The 27,573-nt window shown below is 54.4% G+C and overlaps 1 protein-coding gene across 5 annotated transcripts in view; it reads right to left on the bottom strand.

Moving 5' to 3' along the window:
- The window catches only part of Vav2 (vav guanine nucleotide exchange factor 2), a 173,353-nt gene that overhangs the window by 67,486 nt on the left and 78,294 nt on the right, over positions 1-27,573 (bottom strand). For all 5 annotated transcript variants that reach the window (XM_074052876.1, XM_074052877.1, XM_020177354.2 and 2 more), the window contains exon 3: positions 10,577-10,635. In XM_074052876.1, coding sequence (XP_073908977.1) covers positions 10,577-10,635 — 59 coding nt within the window. The remainder of the gene's footprint in view (positions 1-10,576; positions 10,636-27,573) is intronic.

The following is a 27,573-nucleotide window of genomic DNA, read 5'->3' as shown; positions in this document are numbered from 1 at the left end:
GGCCTGCCCCGTCCAGGGAGCGAAGGGCCTGGATAGCAAAGGAATGTGACTTCTAAGCAGCTGGAAAGCCGCTGTGTTTCTGATTTTGACGTGATTCCTGTAAGGGAGCCTGTGGAGGGTGGCAGGTCGCAGGGGAAAGGCTAGTGGTCCACCCGGTGTCCACCCCCAACAGGCAGGCCCAGACCCTGCAGCCACTCTGCTTTCACATGCCATGCCAGTGAACACCCACCCAATACTCAAGACGCATCCATCAGAGAACAGAGGCTCCAGGACAGGACAGAAGGGAGGCCTCGCCAACAACACAACTCTTTCATCCTGCTGTGCTCGTGCCCCCATTTCTGCAGACCAAAGCTACAGCCCAGTTCCCACCCAAGACATAACACTGACCAAACTGGTGTGGTCAATGATAGGCCAGTACCCTGCAGTGGCCTAGGCCTGGGAAGCCAGCACCCAGCATGACCATGATAGGATGGACTGGTGAGGAGTGAGAGTGCAGGGACCACAGACAACAGGTCCTATCCACAGGAGGAAACTGAGGCTGAGGCTGAAGTCTGTCCTGGGTCCCCGAACATGGGGCTCAGCTCCCAGCCACAGCGCCACACTATCTAGGCCAGACAACACCTCCCAGGGCCCCAACCTGCCCCCAGTTCCTCCTCCATGCACATGGCAGTGTCTTCCTGTGCCTGGGCCCAACCGAAGTCTGTCACAGCACAGCAGAGCGCACCACAGATCCAAGCCTTCCTCAGGATCACAGGAGCTGGGATGTGAGGTTCTGGGTGCTTGGCATAGGTGGAGTAGCTTGCTGGGTTTGTGATGTCCCTGGCCGGTCAGAAGGGAAATATGTGGGTTTGCAGGTCTTGAATTCACTGCTGCACGGGCTCCACAACTGTGTGTCAGACCTCAGTTGACACATCCACACAGGGGGCCCATCCACACAGCAAGACTTCCTTCACAAACATATGAAAGCTGGCAACATGGGCGGGACCTGCTTGGGAAACTGTGCTGGGGATGGCTGGAGGTTCTGGGCAGCCACCAAGTCCCTGTATGACCTCAGGCAAGACCCTCCCCTCTCTGAGCTGCAGGGCACTGGGGTGACACAGCAGCTGGAGGCTCTCTTGTCCCCTCCCCACCACTTCCTGTAGACTTTTCTGCTGGGAAGTGAAAGGTCAGCCTGGTGACCTTGGCAGGTAGCCTAGAGCCGGGAACCTTTCCCTTAGGGGATCTGCTGAGATCTGGATGGCAAATCCAAGGCCTGTCCCCTCTGGCAGTGTCAGGCACCATGAATCAATCCCGGTGGTGTATCTGGGCCTGGCTGAGACAGACAGCTACACCCAGCAGGCCGACTGACTCATGAGCCCTGGTTAGACAGGAGGGGGAGGCAAGTCCTGGGGGAAGAAAGGCCAACTCCCTCCTCTCTGAGGCTGGCCTCAGACCTTCATTGCTGTGGCAGCTGCAGAGGTGGTACATCCCAGTGGTCTCGCAACTTTGTCAGGCTGGGCCAGATGCCAGCCTCTGCTCAGCCACAGATTACATGTGGGGGTCGAGATGGGAGACACCACCCAGCTAAAAGGAACCAGTGCGCTCCCCATCTTCCTTCCATTTGTGAACTAGGGGAGGGGCAGCCATGCAGGAAGGGGCTGTGCTGGTAACAGCCCCACTGAAAGGGGCTTCCTGTCTCTATCCCAAAAAGCACACCAAGACCCAGAGATGGAGAAAGCTGCCCAAGGATGAACCCCGCTTCCTTGCAGGCACTTCTGCCTCCTTCACACACACACCCAGTAGGAGCTGTATGAGAAGCACGGGATAAGGCTCATGAGAAGGTCCCGTGGCCCTCAGGAGGTGCTGGACTTCACCCCTAGGCATGCTGGGAGCTGGAGGACACAGAGTAGAATGCCCCTGGACCATTCCTCAGAACTGCTGCTCAGTATGGCCCTTCTGTGCGGGCTCCCTGGGGCCATGATAACCAAAACCCACAGCCAGGAGGCCTGAAACACGGGAATGTGTGCTGTCCTTCTGGAGGCTCTGGGGACAGGTTCTTTCGGCTCTTCCAGCTTCTGGTGGCCCCAGGCACTCTTAGGCTTGTAGTCACACTGCTCCAACCTCTGCACCCTCCTCGCATGGCTTCTCCTCTATGTCTGTGCCTGTGTCATTAGCTATAAGGCCAGGATGGTCTTATCCAGAGAGCTTCAGTTGTATTTGCAAAGTACCCTTTCCCAACAAGAACACATTCAGTTTCCAGGAAGCATCCACTACACCCACCCTCCCCTAGGCTGACCTGCAAGTGTGGATACCTTATCTCTGGTCTTGTTTTAGGAACCACCGCTCTTGCTGCTCTTCATGGCCCGAGCCCCTTAGCACCTGCTCTGACAGCCAGGCAGCGTGAGGCCTCCTTTGAGACACGGAAACCATCTCAGGGCTGAGACCTGCTGAAAATCCCAGCAGCACCAAGGACCCAAGCCAGACTTGAACCCAAGTCCCTGACCCCAGGCCTGGCCTTTAACCGTAAGCCCCTGGGATTTGGCCTCTTTCTGTACCCAGCCATAACTCATGTACACCTGAGGTTACCTCACCTGTGCATGCCAGGTAGGCCGGTGTCCATTGCCCCAAGTGACTGAAAGTGCTCAGAAGGTGGCCCAAGGATCAGTTTCTGCTGCTCCCAACACTTGGCACAGGGTCCACATAGTCAGGGAGAGAGAAAGGGAGGAAGAAAGGAAGGGAGGGAGGGAGGGAGAAAGGAAGGGAGGGAGGGAGGGAGGGAGGGAGGGAGGGAGGGAGGGAGGGAGAAAGGAGGGAAAAAGTGAAAGTGTAAACAAACAAAGGAATGAGTGGCTGCTGGCTCCCTCAGCTAGTTAACACCTGCATGAGACCTCAGGAAATTGACACCCTCTGGGCCTCAGTTTCTCCATCTGTAAAGGAAAGGTCAAGTTTTGCTGGGCACAGCCTGCAAAATTAAGGCCAGTAGACCCTGGTGAGTCTTTAGGGGTCACTCTCAGCTGCATCCCCATTATAGCAATGCTTGCGGGGTCTCAAGACTCCTGTCAAGTCCCTGTTTCCCTGTGTCAGTGCCTGGTGCAGACACATTCTCACCATAGGAGGAAGCTTCAACTCCAGGGTTTCTTTCAAAAGGTGGCGTCCTCTCGTGTTCAGAAAAGCAACATTTGAGTGGGTAGATCACAGGATGCTTAGAAAAGCGGGTGGGTGGACGGATGGATGGGTGGATGGGTGGATGGATGGGTGAGTTGGATGGATGGGTGAGTTGGATGGATGGATGGGTGGATGGGTGGATGGATGGGTGGGTGGGTGGATGGATGGATGTGTGGATGGATGAATGGGTGGGTAGGTGGGTGGAAAGAAGAAAGGGAGGGAGGGAGCCAAGGAGGGAGGAAGAGAGGGAGGGTGGTTAGGTGATGGGTGGGTAGGTGGATGGACAGAGAGGTGAATAGCTGGACAGATGGGTGGACAGGCAGACTGGTGGATGAGGGGGGGGGAAGGAAAGAGACAGTAATAAACAGTGTTATAGGAGCAGCTGAAAACTGTCTGAGGGTGACTGGCAGCACCCACGCCCCTACAAGGCCCTGCACTGACCTGGGAGCAGAGGAAAGCGGAGAAGCACCTGGTCTGCTTAAAGACCACACAGGTGGACTCCGTCCAGCTCCCGCTGCAGAGATTCTGCGGCCATTCCAGCCCCTCCAGCGGCTGCCACTGTTCCTCCTGAATGTCCCAAGTTCAGAACATTTGTAGACAAATGTGTCCCTTGCACTCTCACATCCTTGGTGGCTGCAGCAGCCTGTGAGGGGTGAACTCATGGTGAGAGGAACTGGTGGACCTTTATCAAGCCAGGCCAAATGAGTCCCTGATTCTTGCCTTTGTAAAACCCCCATACGCAGAATGCTAGGATCACCCCACCCAGGACAGTGCTCAGGCCTCTTTTGGCAGGTGGCAGCACAGTGATTCCAACCACCAGTCACTGGGGCATCCAGGTGAGGGAGCTGTGGGCCCTGGTCTGGGGGAATGGTCCCCTTCCTGGGTTAGGGGGCTCCATCCTGGTGGCCAGCAGGACAGTACATGGCTTCAATGCAACAGAGACCAGCATTCTGTGGTCCACAGATGTGGTTTCCCCTTTGCCCTAGGACCTGTTCCTTCCCAAGTGTGGATCATTGGGGTCCTCATCCCAAAGGTGGCAGAAGACTTGGTGCAAAGCCACACCACCTGCAACAGTGAAACTCGGCATGAGGCCCAGCCACACAGCAGGGTGTCATGTGATCTGGTAGACAGAAAAGGAATCCTCAGGTTCAGGGGAAGACCTGCCCGTCAGCCTCTACTCACACTGCCCCCAACTTGTCCTCTCTCCTTACTGAGTCCTGCCTGCCCGCAGCAGCACCCCCAGGTGTGACAGGGTCTTTCTGGCAACACCTGCAATGCAAGAGCATGGCAGGAACCAGGTGAGTAGACGCATTCACGTCACCCTTGTACCACAGACCAACCCCCACACCTGTTCAATGCACCTGTTCACTGCACTGAGGCACCTAGGGACAGTGCTGTCACTGGCCTTAGCTGCACATCCACTCTAGAATCCAGCAACCAAAGCAACTAGGCCTGATGCCCTCAGTTCTCCTCCCTCCTGGCTCCCTTCAGCACTGTCCAGATAGGATAGCCGAGCACCCTCCAACCCTGCCTTTACCATTCCCTACCCCTTCCAGGTGCCTGTTGCCAGCTGTTCTGATCCGTACGTTCAGATCCATTGTCAGAGACGCTGGGATGTGGAATGAGCAAAGGGCTCTGGGCCTTACCTGTCATTTCCTCCTGAGCTGCCATCCAGTCGTCACTGACCGAGCCATTGGGACTCAGGGTGTGGGAAACAGTGTCACATGACAGAGCAGGCCATGATTCAGTGAAGGGCCCTGTGCAAGCCCATTCCCCAGAGAGCTGGGACTTGCCCTAAACCTGGATATCCTGCAATCCAAAGGTGTCCCTTCTGACCTCCCTCCCTGGGAAGGAACTCAGTGCCCTAATCACCCAGGCAAACGACGCTGAATCCACATGTTCCCGAAAGGAAAGGCCCAGCTCAACCCTTGCAGCAGACCTGCCAGGACCAGGTGGCCTGGATGTTGGATGTCACCAGGTGGGACAATTAAAACCATCTTGCTGGCAAGATGAGCTTCTGAGCAGACGAAAATTTCCACTTCTGATCCAAATCTCCAACAGTCCACTTACCTGGAATTAGCCACACTGTATCAGCTGGGAAAAGGGGTATCGCCCACTGGAGAGGGCTAATGAGAAAGAGGGGACATTGTACCCAAGACAGAAAGGATTCTAGGAACCATGGGGCTTCCACACATGTGATAGAGCAGAAGAGCAGGGGCTCTCAAGACAGTTCAGGGCATAGCCCCTTGGCTGGGGCCACTCTGAGCCTCTGGTGAATGGTGGCCCTCACCCAGGAAGCTGCAGAGTGCATTTCTTGGAGGTGGCACATGTGTCTCAGGGGATACAGTCTCCCAGAGCCCATCTAAGCCCTCTAGCTGAGACGTTCAGTTGTGGGGCATTTGGTACCTTACAGATGACTCAGACCTTCCTGAAACAAAGCTGGGTGCTGAAAGTCAAGGTCATGGTCCTCACCAGCCTCAAGGATAAACTTCGTCACTATCCAAAGTGCCCAAAGGACTGGGCTCTGGTGACCTCCCAGCCATTCTTGGAGGCACGAAGGCAGCCTCATCAGGGCAGAAAAGGTAGAAAACATCAGGAAGGAGGCTGGCTGACTGCCAGAGCTGCCTTTTCCTTTTAGTCTGAGCCCCACAAGGGGAGCAGGCCCTCTCAGCGGAGCCGAGTCCTGGAGGTCTAGCTAGCCCGTGAGCTTGAGGGTGGAGGCTATTTCCAGTTCCCACCACTCCCAGGAAGACCAAGGATCCAGCTCTCTGAAGACACCATGGCATGCGAGGAGTTTATTTTAGTTCTGAATGTTCTGTTGTACTTGGATTTGGATATGGGTGCGTCTATATTCTGAAAATCCACTTCAAGCTCGAGAAGGATATTCCAGTTCATAGGTACTGGAAGACCCAAACCTCCTGACCCCCACCCAATCCAGTGGGTGCATCATGACAGCTCCCCCCTCACAGTCACCTAAAGGTGGAAATAGCAAAGAGGTGGTGAGTGGACAGACGAGCAAACCATGTGGCCCAGCCAGGCAATGGGCCGTTACTCAGCCTCAGAAAGGAATACAGCACAGCCCCTGCCGCAGCCTGCAGGAACCTGGAAAACACACTGAGTGAGGGACACACAGCATGGGGCTCTACAGGGTGACATGTCAGCACAGGCAGCTCCACAGGGCAGAGCAGACGGGGTAGCCAGGGGCTGGGGCAAGGAGTGACTGCTCCCCAGACATGGGATCGGCTTCTGCAAGCAAACAGGCTTTGGACCAGGATGGAGGTAATGGTTGTGCGATAGTGTGAGCCTCCTCAGAGTCACTGTACCACTCCCTTGCTAAGGATTATACTTAGGTTGCCTGAATTTTATCTCAACTTTTAAAATTCAAGAGCAGAAGAGAGTGGTGCTTAGGGCACCAGAGATGGAAGCTACCTCTGCTCCAAAGAGCATTTGGCCCAGGGATGTGTACAGCCAACCCCAACAGGCCCCAGGTGGTAGGTTTGGGGACCTGTCATACAGCTGTCCTTCAGGTAGCCTTGAAGCCATCCCAAGACCCCATACAGGTGCCATCTGCATAAGTCCTGCTGCTATGCCCCAAACTCAGTGAGTTAAATAAAATAATACAAGTTCACTTACACAAGTGCCTTACAGTTCTGCAGGGCAGAAGTCTGAAATGGGTCATTTCTGCATCAACGTGTCTTCTTTGGCGGCTCCAGGGGAGCCTCAGTCCCTTGCCTTGCCTTTTCTAGCTTCTGACCCTGCCTGCGTTCCCTGGCCTGCCACCATATCACCCCAACCTCTGCACTTGCCTTCATATCCCTTTTATCTGACCCTGACCCTCCTCAACCAGCCCCTCTTATGATTACAAACTTGATTACGTCTGCAGAGTTGCACCTACAAATACCCTTTTCCCTGCCACACTCGCAGAAAACAGTGCCTAGGAACCAACGCATCTTTTGGGGGGTCATCAGTCAGCCCATAGCATCCCAAGGGCCAAGGGCTGGCTGTACATCACACAGGCTCACAGCAACTGTTGGGCAATGTTTGAGTCTAAAGAGACAGAGGCTCTGAAAGCAACCCTGCCTGAGGTCACCCAGCTGAGGGGGAAGACCTTCATGGGCCTTGCCCTCCAGAGATGAACACCCCTTATAGCTCAGTCACACAGTACTCCCTTCCACTTCTCCTCCTTCCCAGTCATTCAGGGGAAGGAGGACACCCAAAGTCAGGACACCCCTGAATCTGCAAGGTGGGCTCTGGCCATGACAAGGACCCCATCCCCACATTCCTCCCTCCTCCCCGCCATCTGATTCCCCGCACTGGCACCAGGGTGGTATTCAGAATAAGTCTTCAATTCATTGGCTTTTGAGAAGTATAATTAAGGCTCTTCTAGCAAATCAGTTCATTATGCAGAGTGCAAGGGTGAGAAAGGATGGGTTTTTTGAGGAGTGGGAAAGAATGGGTTTTTCTAGGAGTGTGTAGGCTCCTATCCAGCCATGCAGAACACAGAGTCCTCAGGGCCATGGAGTGGCATGTGGCTTTTCAACAATAAAAGTGTTTGTCTAAACAAAACCTTTTGCTAATTAACAACACTGGGAGGTATTTTACAATGAAGAGTGTGCCTGGTGTGTTGTGAAGTGCTGTGAGGCTCCCACAATGCACAGATTCCTGGGGAAACCTCAGCCCGCGTACAGGGAAAAGGAATGCTCAGACTCCCTGTGCCCAGCAAGGGAACCTGGGCTCACAGGAGGGCTTGTGAACCGACAGAGACCTTGTCCCCAAGGGCCACAGAAAGAAAGGACCCCAGGAAAGTTCCAGACTGGGGCTCAGACCAGGAAGGAAAGGAGGAGGTGAGAGAGGAGTCCATCCACCAGAAGGAGGATAGGCATGTGAGAGCCAGAGTTGGGCAAAGCATCACCTGTGCTCAGGTGACCCTGGCACTTCCCTTTTGTCTGCAAACAGTTCTGGTTTTGTCTCCAGCTCCAACTCACCCTGTGTGCAGCAAAGAGTAACTCAACACACTTGGGTGCTCAAACCCTGCACGCTCAAAGGAAGGCCTGGCTCCAGCCCAGCTCTGGGGAGGTGACTGCTAATCTTAAGTTCCTGCCTGATAAAACACCTGACAGAGCCTTTGTACCTCTTGGGCATAGGTCACACCATAGTCTATGTTAAGCATGTGACTTAGGGTGGGGACCTGGGCCACACAGTGTCAGTGAGACCTTGGGGTGCTAGAGATTGAGGTGTCCATGTGACCGATCACCAACACAGACTCTGCACACAGGCATGGTGGACTTCCCTACTGGCCCGTGGGTGGACTCTACTGGGAGAGGACAATGGGAAGCCCTTGCTTGCTGACTTGCTACGGGACCCCACCGGTGTGCCTTCCTCATTGACTGACTCTAACCTGATCTGCTTGCTGCAGCACACCATAACCATGAATCCGGTGGCTTTTCTGCAGTCTGCAAGGCCTTCTGGTCAATTGTGAAGCCGAGAGACGTCTCGGGGATCCCAAACACACCATTGCCGTGATGAACACAAATTATTTACTGGCCCTTCCCTGGGCCAGACACTGAACTAGGGATCGATATACCTCATCTCAGTAAGTCCCCAGAAGCCCCCTGTTCCTTCCCATCTCAGCAACATAAAGGGGACTCAGGTGTGTGGGCACAGGACCGTGGCTTGCAGGCACTGGGGGCTCACCAAGTGCAACCCAGGCCCAGGCCTCTGCTCAGGTCACTGTGTACTGTGCCTTCCAGACTGGAGGCTTTGTCCCAGTCCAGGGGCCCCTTCTGCTGGGTAGTTTCCAAACCAGAGAGGGAAGCCAGCGGCTTTCCACCTACACCTGCAGCCTTAGAGCCAGGCCCACAAGCAGGCCTGAGGTGTGGCCTCTGCTTGTCTACATCATCACTGGGACCAACAGAAAGACATACAAGGGTGTCTTGCAAGGAGTTCATCAACACCTCAGAGGGCAGGGGTCCCCAGGACTGGGAACACGGGCACAGCTTCAACCAAGAAATGCATCTGGGCGGCTGTACTAAGCAGCAGGGCTATGCCCAGTGCTACACCAGGCCACCATTTCTCAGGCTGATGCAGGCCACAGCACCAGGGCTCCCTCTAAGTTGGGAAGAATGTGTGATGGGTTGGAGAGAGGGCATCATTTAGGATTTCGTGCACAGGCAAATGAAATGACTGACTTTTATTCCAAGAATTTCACTCGAAAGCACGTTGAGCCAGGCCGGAAGCGCAGGCACCAGCCACCTGAGTGTTGTCAGTGTGAGAAAGAATGCCTGATAGCTCAGTTCCAGAAACACAGAACCCCAAAACCACACACTGTCCATCCAGGAACAACATACTTTTTAAAAACTGAACAGTTTTAAACGATGCCAATTACACAATTGTGAAAAATAGTCTGTGCGCGGTTGGGGTCTTGGTGGGAGGGAGGCTCTGGGAAGTACCAGGAACCAAGGGAATGGGACTTGCTCAACTGTTCTTCTTGGTTTTTTTGTTCATTTGTCATTTGTTTCGTTTTTCTGTTTTGAGACAAGAGTCTCCCTATCTAGCCCAGGCTGGTCTTGAACTCTAGATCCTCCTGCCTCAGGCTCCCAAATGCCAGGATTACACACCCAGCTCGACTGTTATTCTTTATACGCTAACTGCAAGATAAATATTATTTTCTCTCTGTTTAATATTTCATCTGACAACATTTTAAAACAGCCTGTCCTATGGTTGACATAAAAAGGGAGGAAAAAACCAACTCAATTCAAAGGTATTTCCTCTAAGAGCCCAGGGTACAGATATCCCCAGCAGGCACCCTGATGTACCTGGTCCTACTCTTTGCATCTGAGTAGACAGCAAGTGGCCAGTTCTCATCCAGGGCCACCCTCCCATGCCCTGTGTCCCATCCATGTGTCAGGGATGGAGGCCAGGCAGGAAGGGAGCGACACATGGGTATCTCTGGGGCCCAACTTTCCAATGCAAGCAGACTGCCAGAGGGTGGTCATCCCTTGGGACTAGTTTCTCCAGACGGCCTACCCAGAGACCCACAGCTATCAGCAGGGCCACATGCACTGGGTTCCAGCCCCTTCCCTGCACACCCAGGCCAGCTCCTTCATTCATGCCTGGGCTCCAGTGCAGGGAGGGTGAGTTTAGGCAGGCAATGATCTGTGAAAGGATTAATTTGCTGATCTTATTACCTAAATCGAAAGCGATTTTGCAGCTGTCAGTAACATGCTCACAAGATTTCCCTGGTGTGACTGTGGGCCCCTCGTCCACGCCACTTCAGGCCAGCACGAACCAGAGACCTCACCACACAGTGAAAATGCATGACACAGACACACACACAGGATATCTGCTTGAAACCCCAGTATCTGCTGAGGCACACAGGAGGTGCATGGACATTAAGGGGACTGTCCTCCCCAGCTCAGCCCCAGGAGCTCACCTGATCCCTTTGTTCTGCGCGATGCTATGCAGTGACAGTCGGGACACAGCCGAGATGACCTGGGGGAGACAAGAGACAGTTACTGTAATTGCACAGACAACCAGAAAGTCATCATAAAACTGTGATCAAGCATTTTGCAGGCATTGGGAACTGTTAGCTAAGCACATCTTGTAAGCAGCAGGGTGAGGCTTTCTGTGATGAACACCTGTGTTGTATTTGTTGCACAAAATCCGTTCTTTTCAGTGCTGATATTTGCTGAGGACTGATGTGTTCCCAGTGCAGTGCCCCCAAGGGGGGTGAGTCTCAGCTCACGTGGCTATGCTGCCACCCTGGCCCCAGCTCTGAGTCACACTGAGTCACTTTCTCAACCAGGAAGGGGTCTGCCTTGCGAGGGGGCTGCTGCAGGTCTTACGCAGAGTCGCTCCATGTCGCCTTTCTGGAAGCTATCGTACGAGTCATGACGGCTCACGTTCAGAGAAAAGGAAATGAAAGCCCAGAGGCGTCAGTGACATGCCTGAAGTCACATAGCAGAAGGGACACCAAGCAGATGCCAACGTCCCCAGGTAGTGCTGCTTTTCTTTAAACCCCAGCTCTGTTGGACATCTAAACAGATGTCTGGCTCCATGGCGGGGTCAGGATGCAGGAGGGCAAGGAGCCCCAAGTGCAGAACTACATGGTAAGATCGTTGTAGTGTCTTGCAGGCTGACGGACTCCCCAAAACGGAAGTTCTGGAACATCAGGCAAGTATCAACGGCCACTCCTCCTCCTGTCCACCCAACCCAGTCCCGTCCTGTGATCAGGCCACATGCCACTGGACATACAGAGCCCACTTCTCAGCCTCAAAAGCCCCTAACCATTATTCTACAGATCTTCAGAAGAACTCACAGCAAGTGAGCCTAAGGGAAAGCAGAAGGCTCCACTGATAAATATGGGGAAACTGAGGCAGGGAGTCAGTAGCTGCATATGACACACACGAGACAGACCAGGAAGCTTCTCGTGCACAGTTTGTTAGCGGGATTAATAGGACACAGCATGTCCAGTGCAAAGCACTGGAGAAGCAGCTGCACAGTACACGTGTAAGCACCTGCGGTGAGCTTGCGGCACACGTGTGTGTGTTTGCCATGTGAGTACTGCGTGTACATATTGCTGTGTGCATACATACTTTCTGGGCACATGCTGCAGGGTCTTGTTTACGAATTGTGTGTGTGTGTGTGTGTGTGTGTGTGTGTGTGTGTGTGTGTATGCCTGGGAAACTGAGCCCACGGGCATTTTATATGCACCACCCCACTGAGTTCCCTACAAAGCCGTCTTGCCGGCCACCCCTGACAGGCAGGAAATCAGCTCCTTCCCTCCCCAAGACCCTAGCTGGAACATGTTTCTCAAACTTCCCTTAGTACGTTCTGCTATCAGCAGCAATTTTTAAAAGTGGAAAACACCACAGAGAAAGGCCTCCTCAGTCTGAAGGGGCGGCAGGTGGACTCGCCCCCAAGCAGAGCATGTGTGCAATCTTCCTGTCGGTGACTGTGTTTCAGGGACTGGGACTCATGGAAGTCATGAATCCGTGGAATGACAGGCTCTTTCTGTGTCTCCTCAGACAGGACTCAATTGGCCGGCTATGCAGCTGGCCAGTCGTAGCTCCCACCCGCCTGTGCTACAAGGGGCCATTCACAACAGCAAGCAACGTGGTTTTGGATGTTGGTTTTGGCTTTTAAGAGCTCTAAATATTTAGGCGAACTAAAAATTATAACAGTATTATTCTATGTCCTTATAGCTATTTGAAAGAATGCTGGACATGTTAGGTCTTGAAGGGTTGGGTCAGCACAGGCACCCGAGCCCCCCTCTCCTGTCCGCCAGTGGAAGACATTGCTAACCAATCAACTTTCCTCCCCATGAGCCAAAGGCCGGAGCAGAACCCTCAGCAGAGGCCTAAGGCGGCACCACGATCAAGCAGCCCAGGCCCAGGAGGTACAGCCTGTTTGCTGACCCAAAGTCAGTGCAAAGGCCTCATGCCGACAGGTACAGCCCAACTCAGAGAGTTGTGGCAGGCGGATGGGGACCTCCTCTGACCATGTGTCCATGGTCCCAGGGGACAGCATGTTCCTACAGCTGCTCTGGCCACAAAAGCCCCCACCCTGAGCTGAACACTTTGCTCCAAGAAAGAAGCTTCAAAAGCAGTTTGGGGAGAACTGGGCTCTGGCTCCACAGTACAGACAGGCAGATCCATAAACAGGCTTATGTGCCCAGTGGCCAGGAGCCCAGACGCTGGCTCTGGTCAGCTCTGGTGGAGGAGCACTGTCCCTTCGTCTGAGCTGCGTGCTTCATGGCTGTTGTCTATGCACAGAGGGGAAAGCTTGAGCCCACCACAGGGTAACCAGCTCCGGTGGCCCAAGACCCTAGGCAGGTGCTGGGGGGAGCAGCCTTGAGACCCCAAAGAGCTGCAGATCAAATGAGGGGCAGAGGCCCCATGGGCAGCCAGCTATCATGGTGGAAAGGAGTAGCAGGGTAAGAAGGCATGGCAGATCCCACGGCACCTCTGCTGTGGTCTGCCCCACTCCCAGCACGCATAGCCAGGAGTCCCCAGGGGCAACATTCTCTGGTGACAATCAAAAGCCTCCCAGCCCAGGGCCCCTGTGGACTTCTAAGGGTAAATGTCAAAGGATGACATTTTCCTAATGTCATCATCTGTGCTTCCCAACAGCATCCAGGTAAGAAATGAATGACTTCCCCCCCCTTCCTCCTTCCCTCCTCCTTCCACACGTCCTCCTATTCCCTTGGGGCTCAGCCATCTCCATCTCTCTCTCTCTCTCTCTCTCTCTCTCTCTCTCTCTCTCTCTCTCTTTCTCTCCCTCTCTCTCTCTCTCTCTCTCTCTCTCTCTCTCTCTCCCTCCCCACCACCACCATACACACACAGAGCCCAGCCCCAGTAGTGATGAGCCCTAGGGGAGGATGGGGGACAGAGAGCGAGAAAAGCTGTCCCCCTGAAGACAGTCCTGCTGGGGAGCCCACGATGCTACCGGTTCCCCCAAAGCCAGATTCACTGTGCCATAAGCCAATGTCCACCTGGGCCTCACACGACCCGTGTGCAGCTGACATGGAAGGAAGTGTGACAGTCAGGGTCTGGGTCACAGATCAACACTGGCTCTGTCCTCACCGGGCCATGGCTGCTCTGTCCCCAGCTTCTCAAGCCCCCAGCAAACAGCTCCTATAGGTCCATGGAGGAGCTCTGAAAGACAGACACCATTCCACTCCACCTCAGGGACTCTGGGGCCCAGGAATCTGCATTTTGTGGTCAAGCTCCCATGTGTCTGGACTGTGCACTTCCCTGGGGACTGGATCGCACAGGTAACCCTGCAAACTGGGTCACAGCTGGAAGGACCAGAACACACACAGACTTTCCACCTACGGATGCCCTGCAGAGATGGCATGCCTTTGAGCTGGACAGTCAAGCAGAGGTTCAGGCAGGACCTTGGGAAAGGAAACATGGTGTGGGGCAGAAACTTGAGCTTGGGGTCCAGGGGACAGCTGTCCCTAGTCGAGGCCTTTCCAAGCCCAGGGCTCCAGAACAGGGACACCGAACCCCTGCCACTGGGGCCTGAGGTCCTCCTGCCTACCAACAGAATGACAGAGTTATCTTGTCAGCCCTCATCACAGAAGCAGCCCAAAGACAGGCTTCTTCAAGTTCTGCGCTTACAATCCTGGCCAGGCAGAGGTGACAGGCAGGTAGGTAGAGGACAAGTCCCTTTGAGGAGAATGACCCAGGGATGGAACAGAACCACCTCCTTTTGACAGAGAGAGCAGACACCTGTCCCCATGCTGCCTCCCTGTCACCAGCCTGAGTGTTCTCGTCCTGACAGGAGCAGGCCCCTGTCGGAAGGGCTTTGCCGCTGAAGCTCAGTCTGATGTAACAGTGAGCAGCAGGGACAGGTGGCACAGCCTCCCTCCTGGAATAGCCTCGCCCCAAGCAAGCACTGTGGGGCTCTGGAGCCTGGGTGTCAGCCCTGAAGCCATGGCCCTAAGTTTTCCCTGCTCCTCCACTGAGCAGGGCCAAAAGCCCAGGAGGAGTCCTGGGGCTGTAAGGCTCTGGACACTGGCTGGGAATCGGTGCAGAGTTGCCTGTGAGAATATTCTGGAAAGGCAGACCTCACCTCCTAGTTAATACGCTCAAAAAGAATTAAGAAGCAGTCAATGAGGTAAACAGTCACCAGCAGCAGGAGAGATGCTCTGAGCAGCAGGGAACCAGAACCTGGACCCATTTCTATGGGACACACATTGAGTTTAAAATTTACGGCTTTTTCTCTAAAGATGGCTGAGTTTTCACCCTTGGGTGTGCGGGATCCAAGAGAGACAGTCAGGTACACCCCAGCTCAGCATTCTGATCCTTGTGCAAAGTTGACACTGCAGAACAGAACCCACCACGACAGGACGCCCACACAAATATCTCAGGTGAAAGAAACGAGCCGCAAAACACAAAGAGTAGGCACAGTCGGGTTCTCAAAGATGTATCCTTGAAAGCAGCCGGCAGACACCACACATCGTGTCAGCAGTCATTGTCACTGATGGATGAACCCTCTCTTACCTCCCACGAGAGACTGCTTACTGGGCACTTACTACATGGTAAGGACCAGGACTGGCACAACACCAACACTGCTTCCTGCATGCAACCCCATGTATTAGACGTGGTTGCCCAGCAGCAAGTAGCTAACTCAGGCCCTTGCCTGTGCTCCTATTACTGCATCTCACAACCCACAGGCCCCTGCACAAAACCCCTTCTCCAGGCCCAGCTAGAACCCCTACCACAGCCTCTGCTGTAGTCACCGAGATCCACTCAAGAGACATAAGTGGGCCAATTGTAGGCCTGGCTGTGACACCTCCCTGCATCCTGGGCAACCTCAAAAGCTACATGTCAAAAAAAGTAAAGCCTGAGTGTCATCAGCCTGAGTCCTTGCTGGTCTATGTGAAGCAGAGGCCACTGACAAACACATGCTCTGCTCACACCCTCTACCCCGGGTGTCCAGCCATTTCCTGTGGAAGCCATCACAGCCCAGGCCTATGGTCAGAGAGCACCTCAGTCCTTACACAGCAACTGGGCTTGTGAACTGGAGCACATGGCTCCTCCAGCCAGACCACAGGCGAATGCTCCAACCAGGTAGAAGTGACCAGAACAACAGCAAAGCGTTCCACCACCTGGATCATGCAGCCTGCCTTTGGAAGGGCATCGGACCCTGCCAGAGCTTCTGCCTCCACTGAGCCTGGGCTGGTGATGACATGCACAATCGCTGGTTTATCCTCAATCCGCCAACCCTCCTTGCTCGCAGAGGCTACCTGATCAGAAGCGCTTCCTGGCCCCAACTCGCCACCATCACTAGGGCTCAATAAGCAGAAACTGCTCAGAGTTGGCCCGAGACACAGACCCTCCTTATCAGCCACTACCACACATCTGGAACCTCACACACAGAACGAGCCAAAGGGTGGGTTGATGAAGCTCATTGGACTAAGTTGCCCCGGAAACGCACCTATCTGCTGTGGAAATCTATGGCTGCCATTGCTGCGTATTCAGGGCAAATCACTCTAAATTGCTTTTCCAGCCCAGCCCCCACTACCCTTCTGTTTTTCCGTTTTCATACAGAAAGCAAGGTCAGGAAAAACTTGGGGCTGCTGCCTGCAGAATGACAATCGCCCAGCAAGGAGTGATTAATTATAAACTGAATACAATCGCAGCTTTGCAGTCGGAGCTTCGGAAAGGAGGAGGCTCGGAAATCAAAAGCAGGAGACGAGCCACTTCTCACCACTCAGTGCTGTGGTGCCCAACATCAGGGCGTTTCTTCAGGAAAGTCAGTAAGGCACAAGAAGATGAGGTGAACAAATCCCCATGTCCCAAGACAGCTGAGCAGAAAAATGAAAACTGCCACTCACCTGAGCCAGATGACTGGCAGCAAGTCTGGATGGGAATGCACAAAAAGAAAGTCTGGCCGTTGTCCTAGAGGATCAGCGCTCAAAGGCTGTCTAAAAGGAAGATGGCTGCACTCTTGGTCTGCGAGTGTCGCAGACTGGCCTGCTCCTCCTTCCTGTGCATGAACCAAGCTCTCAGTGCCATCTGAACCAATGCCCCTCATCTAGACACTTCCTCATTCCCAGTGGGTCTGAACCAAGACCCTCAAAACCAAGGGCGTGAGAGATCATTTGCACCTTGGGGGCCTGCAGCCTGAATCTTCAGGCCTCGTGCTGTGTAGGTGCTGGAGGCCTACTGAAGTCAGCCATATGGATGGATAGGTGGATGGATGGGATGGAGGGATGGATGTACGGGTGGGTGGATGGACAGAAAGATGGATGAGTGGATGGAAGAACAGATGGATGGGTGGATAGATGGATGGATGGACAGATGGGTGGGTGAGCAGGTGGATAAACAGATTAAGTGGATGGGTGGATGCTGACTCAGAGGGGTTTTCCTGTCCAACCCCTCTTGATAAAGAAAGGACAGAAGAGAAGAAAGATGGACCTCTGGTGGCAGCCTCAGCCCATGTGCCTAAGTTCCTAAAATACCTTTCCAAATTTCTGCACCTATGTTCTTCTGTCTTCACAGTCATCCCTCACAGAGGCATAGATGACCTGTTTTGCAATTGAGAAAATCAGCACCCAAAGAGGTAATGCAATTTAACAGAGGTCTCGAGGCTTAGAAGGCCTAGGCCTGGGTCTACTCAAAGCCCAGCCTGATCATGCAGGAGCTTGAAGGACAACAAAGCCACCTGCTGAGGAGCAGAAAACAGTCCCTGCCCCTTCCCAACCTGGGCAGAACCACTGGCCCCTATGCTTGGAAATCCCTGCCACCCTTCCACTTTCCCACTCTCCCATTGGGAAAGATAGGCTAGGTCTCCAGTCTGAAAGGTTCCTTCACTCAGATTATGCCCACGACCCTCAGGTCACAGCACAGGGACATGCCCAAGGGCCAGAGTGAGCTCCTCACAGACGTGGCCAAGCAGAAGCCCCCACAGGTATAGCAGCTGTGACAGGGACACCATCCAGGGTCTGGGGGACAGAAGGGAGGCTGGTTGTACATAGTCCAGGTCCTCACACACCCTTTTGCTGCAAAACTGAGCTCCAGGGGAGGTGTGAGTGGCCCTAAAGGGAACTGCAAGTTCTTTACTTTCTCCCTGCTCTCCTGACAGCCTGGCCTCCTCCACATTTCCATGGCCGCATTGCTGGGAGCTGAGTGTGACTCCCCTCCTGTCCAATGCCCATGGATGAGCTGGAGAAGGAAGATGGCTGTGACCCTTGCTCCCTTGCTTCCTCACACTCTCTTTCAGGCTACCCCTCAGTGTGAGAGCAATTTTCCCATGGGTGAAGGAGAAAACCAGGACCAAGCTGGGGCAGGAAGTCTGACCAGGAAACCTTGAAGAAGGTCACTCTGTACATCTTGGGTACCAGGAGAGAAGACGCTGGAAGGGAGAGGCTGGGCCTGCTGATCTCATGGACATCAGGAAGGAGCTATATACTGGTGGATGTCAGAAGCAGCATGTCCCTCTCTGGGCAGCCACTCCAATAGAGTGGTTCCAAAGGTCTCTGCTAGGCAGAGGGAGGTGCACAGAAGAATGCATGACCACAACCATAGTCACTGAGTACCCACCACGTGCCAGGCATGTTTCAGAAGCTATTTTAATTAATTTGAGATTATGAGTAAAAACAGCTCAAAGGTACAAACTAGGACAAAACACCAGACACCTGGGTTCAGGTACTAAACCTGCCACTGTCTAAGCCCCTTGTCCTCTCTGGGCCCCAGTGCTCCATCTATGGAGTAAAGGACCACATCACACCAGAAATGGCAGATCACAGCACACACACCACCTTTTTCCCTGGCTATGCCCAATCAGGCATTGCTAATCAATCCTGGTGCTCCTTCCTGCTGGAGCTGAGGCCGCCTCTACAGCTGTCCTGTCACAGAGATGCAGTCTACAAGAAGAGCAACGCCCACCCTGGGAAACTCCTGGACAGGACAGTCTCAGAGTCTCTCTGAGCACCAACCATCTACTGCCCCAAACCACAACACCAGGAAGACTCCCTCTGAGTCACAGGGCTGGGGACGGCTCCAGGCAGAGCTGAGCCCTAGCTGTTCCCAGCCAGGACACTGGGAATCGGGGAGACAGGAAATCCTGGAAGGACAGAGCTTTGCCACCATCTGGTTCACATCCTTCAGTTCGCTGACAGAAAACCCACCCAGGAGACACAAGGATTTACAAAGGTCCCCTAGGGACTTCCAGGCAGAACCCGGTCTAGAACTGGGAGTTCAGCCTATTGTCTGAGACTCCTGTCTGCTCAACTCATCTGCATTAAAAGTGCCTTCTAACACTGCCCCGGCCTGCCTGCTGATGGTCTACCTGACCACTCCTCACCAGGTTCATTTCCTTTTATTCTCTCAAAGCCCCCACAAGACAATTCCACAATTCTCCCCACTTTACAGGAATCACTGGGCCTGCCTCACAACTGCGGGGTCCAAAGCAAACTCTGCTCCTCACCCCATCCCTGCCCAGAAAGGCCAGCTGTCCATCTGGACCTGAGGCCAAAGACAGCAGACAAACAGGTCACTACAGCTTCCAGGGGTCACAGCAAAGCTGCTGAGGGGCTCTGGGGTTCTACACAGTAAGCTTGTCCCACCACAAGCCACAGGGCAGCTGACCCACACACTCACCATCTGTGAACACAACTCACTCACCCTGAGACACTCCCAGGCCCTCAGGGTGCCATGCAGTGACAACTAAGCTGCTGCCCTTCCACCTGGCTGCAGGTGGGTCCACCTCCCTGCCCATCAGGTAGAAGATGACACAGAGGTGAATCACACTATAGATGGTGGCCCAAGTCAGCATCATATCTGTCCTATGACAGGAGGTATGACTGCAGACCAACACACAGTTCTGCAGCCCAGCAATGAGAGTTCCTGTCCAGAAGGTATGAGATTTCCAAAGGAAGCCTGCCAGGCAGCCCAGATCCTGATGCTAACATGGAACCATAGCAGCAGCACTGGACAGGGCTGAAGCAGGGGTGCTGACCGAGACCTCTTGCCCTGCCTCCACTTCCCTGGGGCCCTGGAACTCTCTGGACCCCTGGGAGGGCAGCAGATCGGGAGTGGGGTCTGAGCCCCACCTGCCCCGGTGGGCTGTACAACCAGGCTGAGGTGCACATTGTGGGCCCAAGCTCAGTCACTAAGGATCCAGTGAGACCAAGAATCCTGATGGCAACACCTCAGATGACAGCTCCTGACTACACCCGGCTGGCGAGGGAGACAGAAGCATGCTGGAATTTTCCACCCTGGACCCTGGACCAGCTTCCCTGTGAGGGGCAAGAAGGCCTGACCTGCTCCCCAGCTACAATCCTCCAAAGACAGCAAGGGCCTCACTGTACCATCCACCTTGCCATGTCCAACTCGGCTCTGCAAAGAAAGCCTATTGGGTATCTGGGAGTGGTGGCCACACCTGCAATCCCAGCACTGGGGAGGTTGAGGCAGGAGGATCGACAGTTTGAGACCAGCCCAGGCTATATAGCAAGACCATGTCACAAAGAAATTAAAATAAATGGAAGGAAGGGAGGGAGGACAAAGAACAGGAAAGTAGACACAGGGTCCCAAAGGCTACAAGAGGAGTGTGATAAGAGGCAGGGGCCTCCCAGACACCAGCTCCACTCAGCTCACCCTGTCACACCAGCATGTCCACCATGTCTGAGTTGGAAGAAGTATTCAGAAAACTATCCAGAGCTCGCATTTTACACACAGGGAAGAGTTCTAGAAGCAGATGTGTCCTGTCCAGGGGCCCACAGCTAGTCTTGGGCAGGGAAGGCCCAGTAAGAACAGTGGTGGGAAGACGGAGGGTCACAGGACAATGGTTATTAAGGACTTCCTACTGCTGTTGTACTGGGCCCCTAGTCAGATGAGGAAACTGAGGGTCAGAGTGGTCATCTGTACACATCAGCTAGGTAGTCTGATGCCCCAGAGAAGCAGTTTATGCCCTGTCCCTTAAAGGAGACATGTCCAGAAGGACCCACTGCAGGTCCCCTAGGACCTTACCCCAAATCCCTCACTCACAGCATCTCCAGCTCCTCCACCCTACACTCCTAGCAGCCCTGCATCTGTCAAACTCCTGGCCTGCCAATGGCGAGGTGATGGCAGTCACCGCCTGCAGGGACCAGTGGTTTCCAACTGCCCCACTGGCCTCCCTGATTGGTGGCCAGTTTAATGCAAAGGGGAACAAAAACATGGCAGTAGTTACTCACCATGACGCTCACCTCTGCAGCGGTGGCTCAGGAGCTCAGTTACTAAGCGTGAGATGCACAGAGCTCTGAGTCTGATCAACCCACACCCACCCTTGCACCTGCCCCACAGGGGTACCTGGGAAACCTGGGAAAGTGCTAGGCCCCTGATCCCCCAGGGACCTCCTCCCCAAAAGGGGCCTCTCTGGACCGTTGGCCCAGCAGGAGAGGGGCTCTCTGGGCCTCTCTGACCAGCCCCTGAGTTTGCATCTCACAGATGCTCCTGGCAGTGCCCAGGGTGGGCACCACCACTGACACCCTGCAGGAGGGAAGGCTCAGGCTAAATCCAGGACCGACTGTCAGCACAACAGCCGCAGACCTACATAAGGCAGGCCTGGAGCAAACTGCAAATCCAAGTGTGTCCCTGGTTAAGGGGGTGCGTGTTTCCAGAAGGATCTGCAGACTTCAGCGTTAGGAGAGATCACCTTGGAGTCTGAGACACGGGTCCCCACCTGTCCCCCAGCTAAGAGGCCGATGGCAGGTGAAGGAGGCTCAGTTTCTGCCTCTGTAGAGCGGGTTTTCCAGTTCTAACCTCCAGGGCTAGGGGGAAACTACACAGTCACTGCTTCTGCCTCTCCCACATGAGCAACCCTCCCCCGGCTCCTCCACCCCCAAATACTGTGGACTCCAGCCACTAGATAGAGGCCCTCCCCGCTGACCCCATCATCTCCAGTCTCAGTAGAATTCCGTGAAGTCACCACCTCAGGGGACCCCAGGCAGCTGTCCCTTCCTGCTGCCCACAGCAGACATCCTGTCCTAACCTCTGGGCTGGTTCCTCAGCAAGGCAGCAAAACCATCCCTGCTGTTGATTGCACCACTTGATCTCGCGGTATGGTCTGAAGTGACTGTCTCCCTGAGCACTGTATTTGTGGAAACACAGGAACCTGCCAAAGTGTCCAAATCTGCCTCCAAGGAAATGGTTTTGACTCGGTTACTGCTTGATCCTGGCCCATCCAGAGACTTGCCACGCCGTGTCTCTATGGATTTTTTCCTACCTAAGTGTTGGGTTCAAATATGCATTTTGAACTAGGGAAGGTGGTTCACACCTGTAATCCTAGCTACTCAAGAAGCTGAGATCGGGAAGATCGAGAAGATGGAGAAGATCGAGGTTTGAGGGCAACCTGGGCAAAAAAGTTCATGAGACCGAATTCAACAGAAAAGGCTGGGAGTAGTGGCACATGCCTGTCATCCCAGCTACTGTGGCAGGCAGAAGCAGAAGAATCAAAGTCCAGGTCAGCCTAGGCAAAAAGCAAGACCTGGTCTCAAAAATAATCAGAGCAAAAAGGGCTGGAGATGTGGTTCAAGCAGTAAAGCATCAGCCTAGCAAGTGTGAAGCCCTGAGTTCAAACCCCAGTACCAAAAAATAAATTTATTTTAAATGCATTTTTGCCCAGAATAGATTTTAAGGCCCCCCCAAGGAAGAGAGTGTGGGTAAGAAACAGGCCACCCCAAAATGGAGGGAAAGGAAGAGCAGTGTTGCTTGAGGAGAACCAGACAAGGAGACAAATTCACAACAGCATCCAGCACTCAGAGGACAGCCCTAGACCAGCGCTGGGTACGGGAGGACAAGGAGCACCCCAAGGGAGCCCTGTACACCTGACCCTGGAGGAAGGGGCCAGGGCCTGGCCAGGAGCAGAAGCCACGCAGGCAGAGCCAGCACCCAGGTGGAGTCAGCACGGTGCAGAAGGTGCCCACTGACACACGAGACAGCAAGGTGGCTGGAGCAGGGGACAGAAAGGGAGGCCAGGCCAGTGAGGACAGCAAGGTGCCATACGTGGCCCTGGGGGCCAGGCCAGGGACTCGTAGAGATGGAACAGGCTGTCTCGAAGGCAATTCTCCCCGAGGAGGAGCAGGGTGGAGGTCATGACCTGCAGGGTCAGCAGGGGCACATGTGCTCACACAGGCCAGATCTCACCAGGACCAGAGCCTGTGTAAAGGTCAGGGGTGCCCCGTCCATTGGAAATCTCATTAAATAAAGGTACAAAGGGCACTGCCAATGTCACAGCCCAGGAACACAAGGAGACATGAGGAGGGAATGGGACTGAGGTCCTGGAACACGGAAGAACGGGAGGGGAAACTGAGCAAATCCAAAACCACCATGGCCTTCGGTTACTAACAGTGCACCACACTGGTGCATTTATTGCAGTGATGCCTGTGCTGAGGTTGGTTGTGACCAATGGCATATAAGCCCAAGGCTACTATAAAACACGGCCTGTTTAAAAAGAGGGCTCCACTGCTGGGTGTGGAAGTGCATGCCTGTAATCCCAGCTCCTCAGAGGTAGAGATCAGGAGTTATACAACCCAAGATCAGCCTGGGCAAAAAAAAGTTAGTGAGACCCCCATCTCAACAAATAAAACTGGACATAGTGGGGCACAGCACTGGGAGGAATTACCGATCCATGAGGACAGCAAGGTAGCTGAAGCAGGGGAAAGAAAGGGACACTAGGCTGGTGAGGACCCTGCTAGGCAAGTTGGCTTGTGCCTTCAGTTATATAGGAGGTGGAGAGGTAGGTGGATCGAGGTCCCAGTCCAGCCCCAGGCAAAAACCCAGACCCTGTGCAAAAAATAACTAAAGCAAAAAAGGTCTGGAGGCATGTGGTCATGTACTTGCCTAGCAGGTGCAATGCCCTGAGTTTGGGGGGCGGGGTGCTGTGTTGTCAGGGGAGTGGGAAGAGGCAGCAGCTCAGCTTCCAGCTGAAGCCCTTGGCAGCAGGGACCCCAGACTCGGCTCAGAAACCATCAGGTGATCTGTGTTAATAGCAGCAGCCCCTTCCATGAGCCAAGGGGGAAGATCCAGTGAGGTCAGGGTCGGGATGAGGCAGGCCCCAGCCAGAGAGCCAGGGAGATGCCCAGGGAGCACAGCCCAGCCCAGGCCCTGTGGAGGTCTTGGAGGTTCCAGCGCAAAACTGGAAGAAAAGGAAAAGAACAAGTTGAGGCCAGGCTGCGAGCTCTGTAACGGAGGGGACAAAGAAGCCAGGGTCCCACAGGCAGAGGCTGCATGCTCAGCCTTTGTAGTCCCCAAAGGGGGGCCTGGCCCAGGCCTGACACAGGGGACAGGTCACCTGAATATGCTTCTGTTGCTGCCACCTGAGGTCGGCACTGGGTTGGAGCATATCCCCCAAATTTCAGGTCCTTCCTGGCACCTCAGACTGTCTCCTTATTTGGAAATGGGGCTGCTGCAGCTGTAATGAGATAACTTAAGATGAGACCACACTGGTCCATAGAGGGCCCTTAACACAATGTGACTTGGGTCCTGTTAAAACAAAAAAAGAGAGAGACGCAGGGAGAAGAGGAGAGGCCAGGTGAAGCTGAGGAGGAGGCTTGACTCATGTAGCCTCGAGTCGAGGACCTGGAAAGGCAGGAAGGACGCACCACAGAGCTGAGCAGGGAGCCGGCCCCGCCACACCACAGCGTTACAATCCTTGTCAGGATAAATTCCTCGTTTTGTGGCACCCAGATTGTGGCACTTTGTTTCACAGCTAAAGGAAAGCAGTACAAGGAGGAAGGTCACCAATATGACCTGAGTAAGACAGATGTCTCCCTCAGAATGCCATAAGGTGACACCAGGGGCTTGGCTGTCCCTCACAGTATTGGGTGACCAGCCAGCAAGGCAAGGCTCCTAGAGGAGGCCACAGCCCAGTAGCCCAGAAGGACAGGGAGGACTCTGCCAGGTGAATGGGACAGGGGCAGGGCACTGGTGCTTCACACCTGCCTGCATCGTGGCTTCAGCTTCCCAGAAGCCCTTGGCTCCCTGGGCTCAGGGGTAGGGTTCCTACCTACCCTGTGCGGATCACTTAGTGTCTTTCCTACCTGGGACAGCCTCCCAGCTCCATTCCTGAACCCCACCCCACCACTCCCTGGGCCCTCTCCTCCCGGAACCTGTGAAGGCTTGGGGTGCCCAGCACCACTTGGCTGGCAGAGGAGCCCTCACCATCCACTCACTTCCTGCTCCCCTAATGACTCAGAGTCCTGGAAACTGATATTTGTGCTCTGCACCGTCAGGGGCTGCCAGCCCCACAAAGGAGCAAAGACACACAGACATCATCTAGAGACACCCAGGCAGCAGTGGGAAGTGTGGATGGGGGGAGAGGAGGTAAAGCTGAGCCAGCTGCGAGGGTGCATGGAGCCAGCTGCTGACCTGCTGCGAAGCTTAGGCACTGAAAAATTTACAGTGACAAACTGGAATGACACAGAGATAAGAACACTATTCACTCTGCAACCTCATGTGCTGTCCCCAGCTGCCAAGCAGGAGCAAGGGTGGCTCAGTGGGGCACCCCGGGCACAGGTAGCCAGGGGCAGGGAGCACCATCATGGAGGCATGCGGTTAGCAGAGCCTGGCATGACACAGCCAGCCAGAAGTCCCCAGTCCCAGTGCCACTTTGGGGTCCAAGTGCATCCCAGAACCTCTCCTGAGGCCCACAGGTACCAACAACTCAGCTTAAGTGGATCTGAGCAACTCTCACGGCCATAGAGAGGGAATTCAAGATGAATGGTGCCTCTCAGAGCGTTAGCTCCCAAACCAACCAACAGGTAGTCATCCTACTCACCCCACACCTTAGCCATGCATACACTCACCTATACAGACATACACTCACTCACCCACACACCACACACACCCTCACCTGACACCCCCCACACACGTGAGCACGACAGGAGCGCACCAACCAGCAGACATCATTAATTCTGCACCACCTGCACTCCTGTCCCACGCTCTGCCACACCTATCTGGCACCATGCCCCCTGCCAGGAGCACTCTCTCCCTCCCCCAGGCTGGACCCAGCTCAGAGGTCGCACTCACACACACCAGCCAGCCAACAGCCCTTGGCCACACACACACACACACACACACACACACACACACACACACACACACACACGCTCTGCCTGCTGACTGAGGTAACCTCCTCTGGATTGGGGCAGCGCCTCCTGGGAGGTCAACAGGTGCTGGCCAAGACCCCCACTCCATGCTGTTCCCGGGTGTGTTTACCTGCCAAGGTCATCAACCCATCCACGAGGACAGGCACCTCTTTCTACATGCATGGGACCCTTCACCTGGAAGTTACTTGAAGAAGGGTAGGGGTGTAGCCCAGTGGCAGAGCACCTGCCTAGCATGCACACGGCCCTGGGTGCCATCCCTAGCAGAGGGGAAAAAAAAAAAGTTACTTAAGAAAATAGCTGTAGTTTTCCATTTAAAACATGGGAAGATGTTAAATCAACCTCATTTTCTTAGAACCACAGAATACCAGGCTTCAGCTGAGGTGGCTCGCTCAGAGAGAATCTGGAGGGTGGCGGACCGAAATGTCCAGAGAGGGAAGGGAAGGGCAGGCCCATTGGGGACACCAGCCCAATTCCAGAATTGTGCCCAGGAAGGGACGCAGAGCTGCCACAGCCCCCTCCTCCTCCCCACAATTCCAAAAACTCCACTTCAGGTCGATCAACTCTGCATTGGACAGCCACGGTGACAGGTGGCACCTAAATAATTTGGGCCCTTCTGGAGGTGTGCCTCCAGGGGACTGGAAGGCACAATCTGTACTCATGGAAATGTGACTCTCTTCTGAACCAGTGACTTCATTTGCTCCAAAGCGTCTCACGATTCTTCTGAACTCATGAGTCCATTCAGCTCAGGGTGGCATGGCCCCCTGCAGCCGTCTGTACAGCCACACGCAGCTGGAATGGGGACACCTGTGCCGTGGGCCAGCCCGGCCAGCGCTGCCCACCCCGGCTCCCCTTGCCATTTCAGGGGCTGGATGCTCAGATGTCCCTGTCACATGAGTGAGCAGTCACAGCCCCGTGAGGTGTTTCTCTAATTCCAAAGCAAGTCGGAGAGCCGGCAGCAGCCACCACTCCGCGTGGGCCACCACGTGCTGCCCTGGAGTTGTGGCTAACTGCTCGTCACACGCGTGATGCACACAGGGCCGGGGAGCAAGGGAGACAGCTCCCAGGCAACTCTCCTCCCGAGGTGTGACCCCCAAGCCACATTCCACCATGTCCCTCCCCAAGTGCCCCAGCGGCTATCTGATCCCTCCGAAGTGAGTTAATCCTGCACATGGTCCCCAGGAGGTGATGGCCTGGAGCCCCCAGATGGAGACATGTGCTACAGCTTCCCTGCTGGCAAAATCCTGCCACAACCCTGTCACAAAGCGCACTTCCACTTCTCCACAGACCCCTCACCCACCCTCCACCACAGCAGCCATCTATGACCACCACACTCAGTGTCCAAAATTCAATGCCAGGTTCAGTGGCTTACACCTGTAATTCCAGCTACTCAGAAGACAGAGATTGAGAGGACTGCCATTTGAGGCTGACGCTGGGTAAAAATTCAAGACCTTGCCTGAAAAATAACTGAACCAAAAGAGGGCTGGGAGTTGGGAGGGTGTGGTTCAAATGGTAGAGTGCCTGCCTGGCAATCACGAGGTCCTGAGTTCAAAACCCTAATACTGCAAAAAAAAAAAAAAAAGAGGAAGAAGAAAAAACTCAAGACAAATGAGGGCTGTATGAGGTCACGAGTTTAGATTTATTTATGAATCTTTGACGAGTACATGCAGGTGACTGGCCTCACCTTCATTTGCAAGGTGAGAGCAGGAAGGTCCAGACAGGCCCAGAGCTGAGGCAGTGGCTGAAGTGGAGGGATGAGAAGGGAACAGGCACAGTTTAGGAGCCAGCAAAGATGGAGGGGCTGGAGCCAGAGGGGAGGCAGGACAGGGAGA

This window comes from Castor canadensis, chromosome 13 (genome assembly GCF_047511655.1).
Source record: "Castor canadensis chromosome 13, mCasCan1.hap1v2, whole genome shotgun sequence".
In the NCBI taxonomy this organism is placed as follows: domain Eukaryota; kingdom Metazoa; phylum Chordata; class Mammalia; order Rodentia; family Castoridae; genus Castor; species Castor canadensis.
Note: the sequence above shows the minus strand (reverse complement) of the source record. Positions and strands in the feature narration are given on the sequence as shown.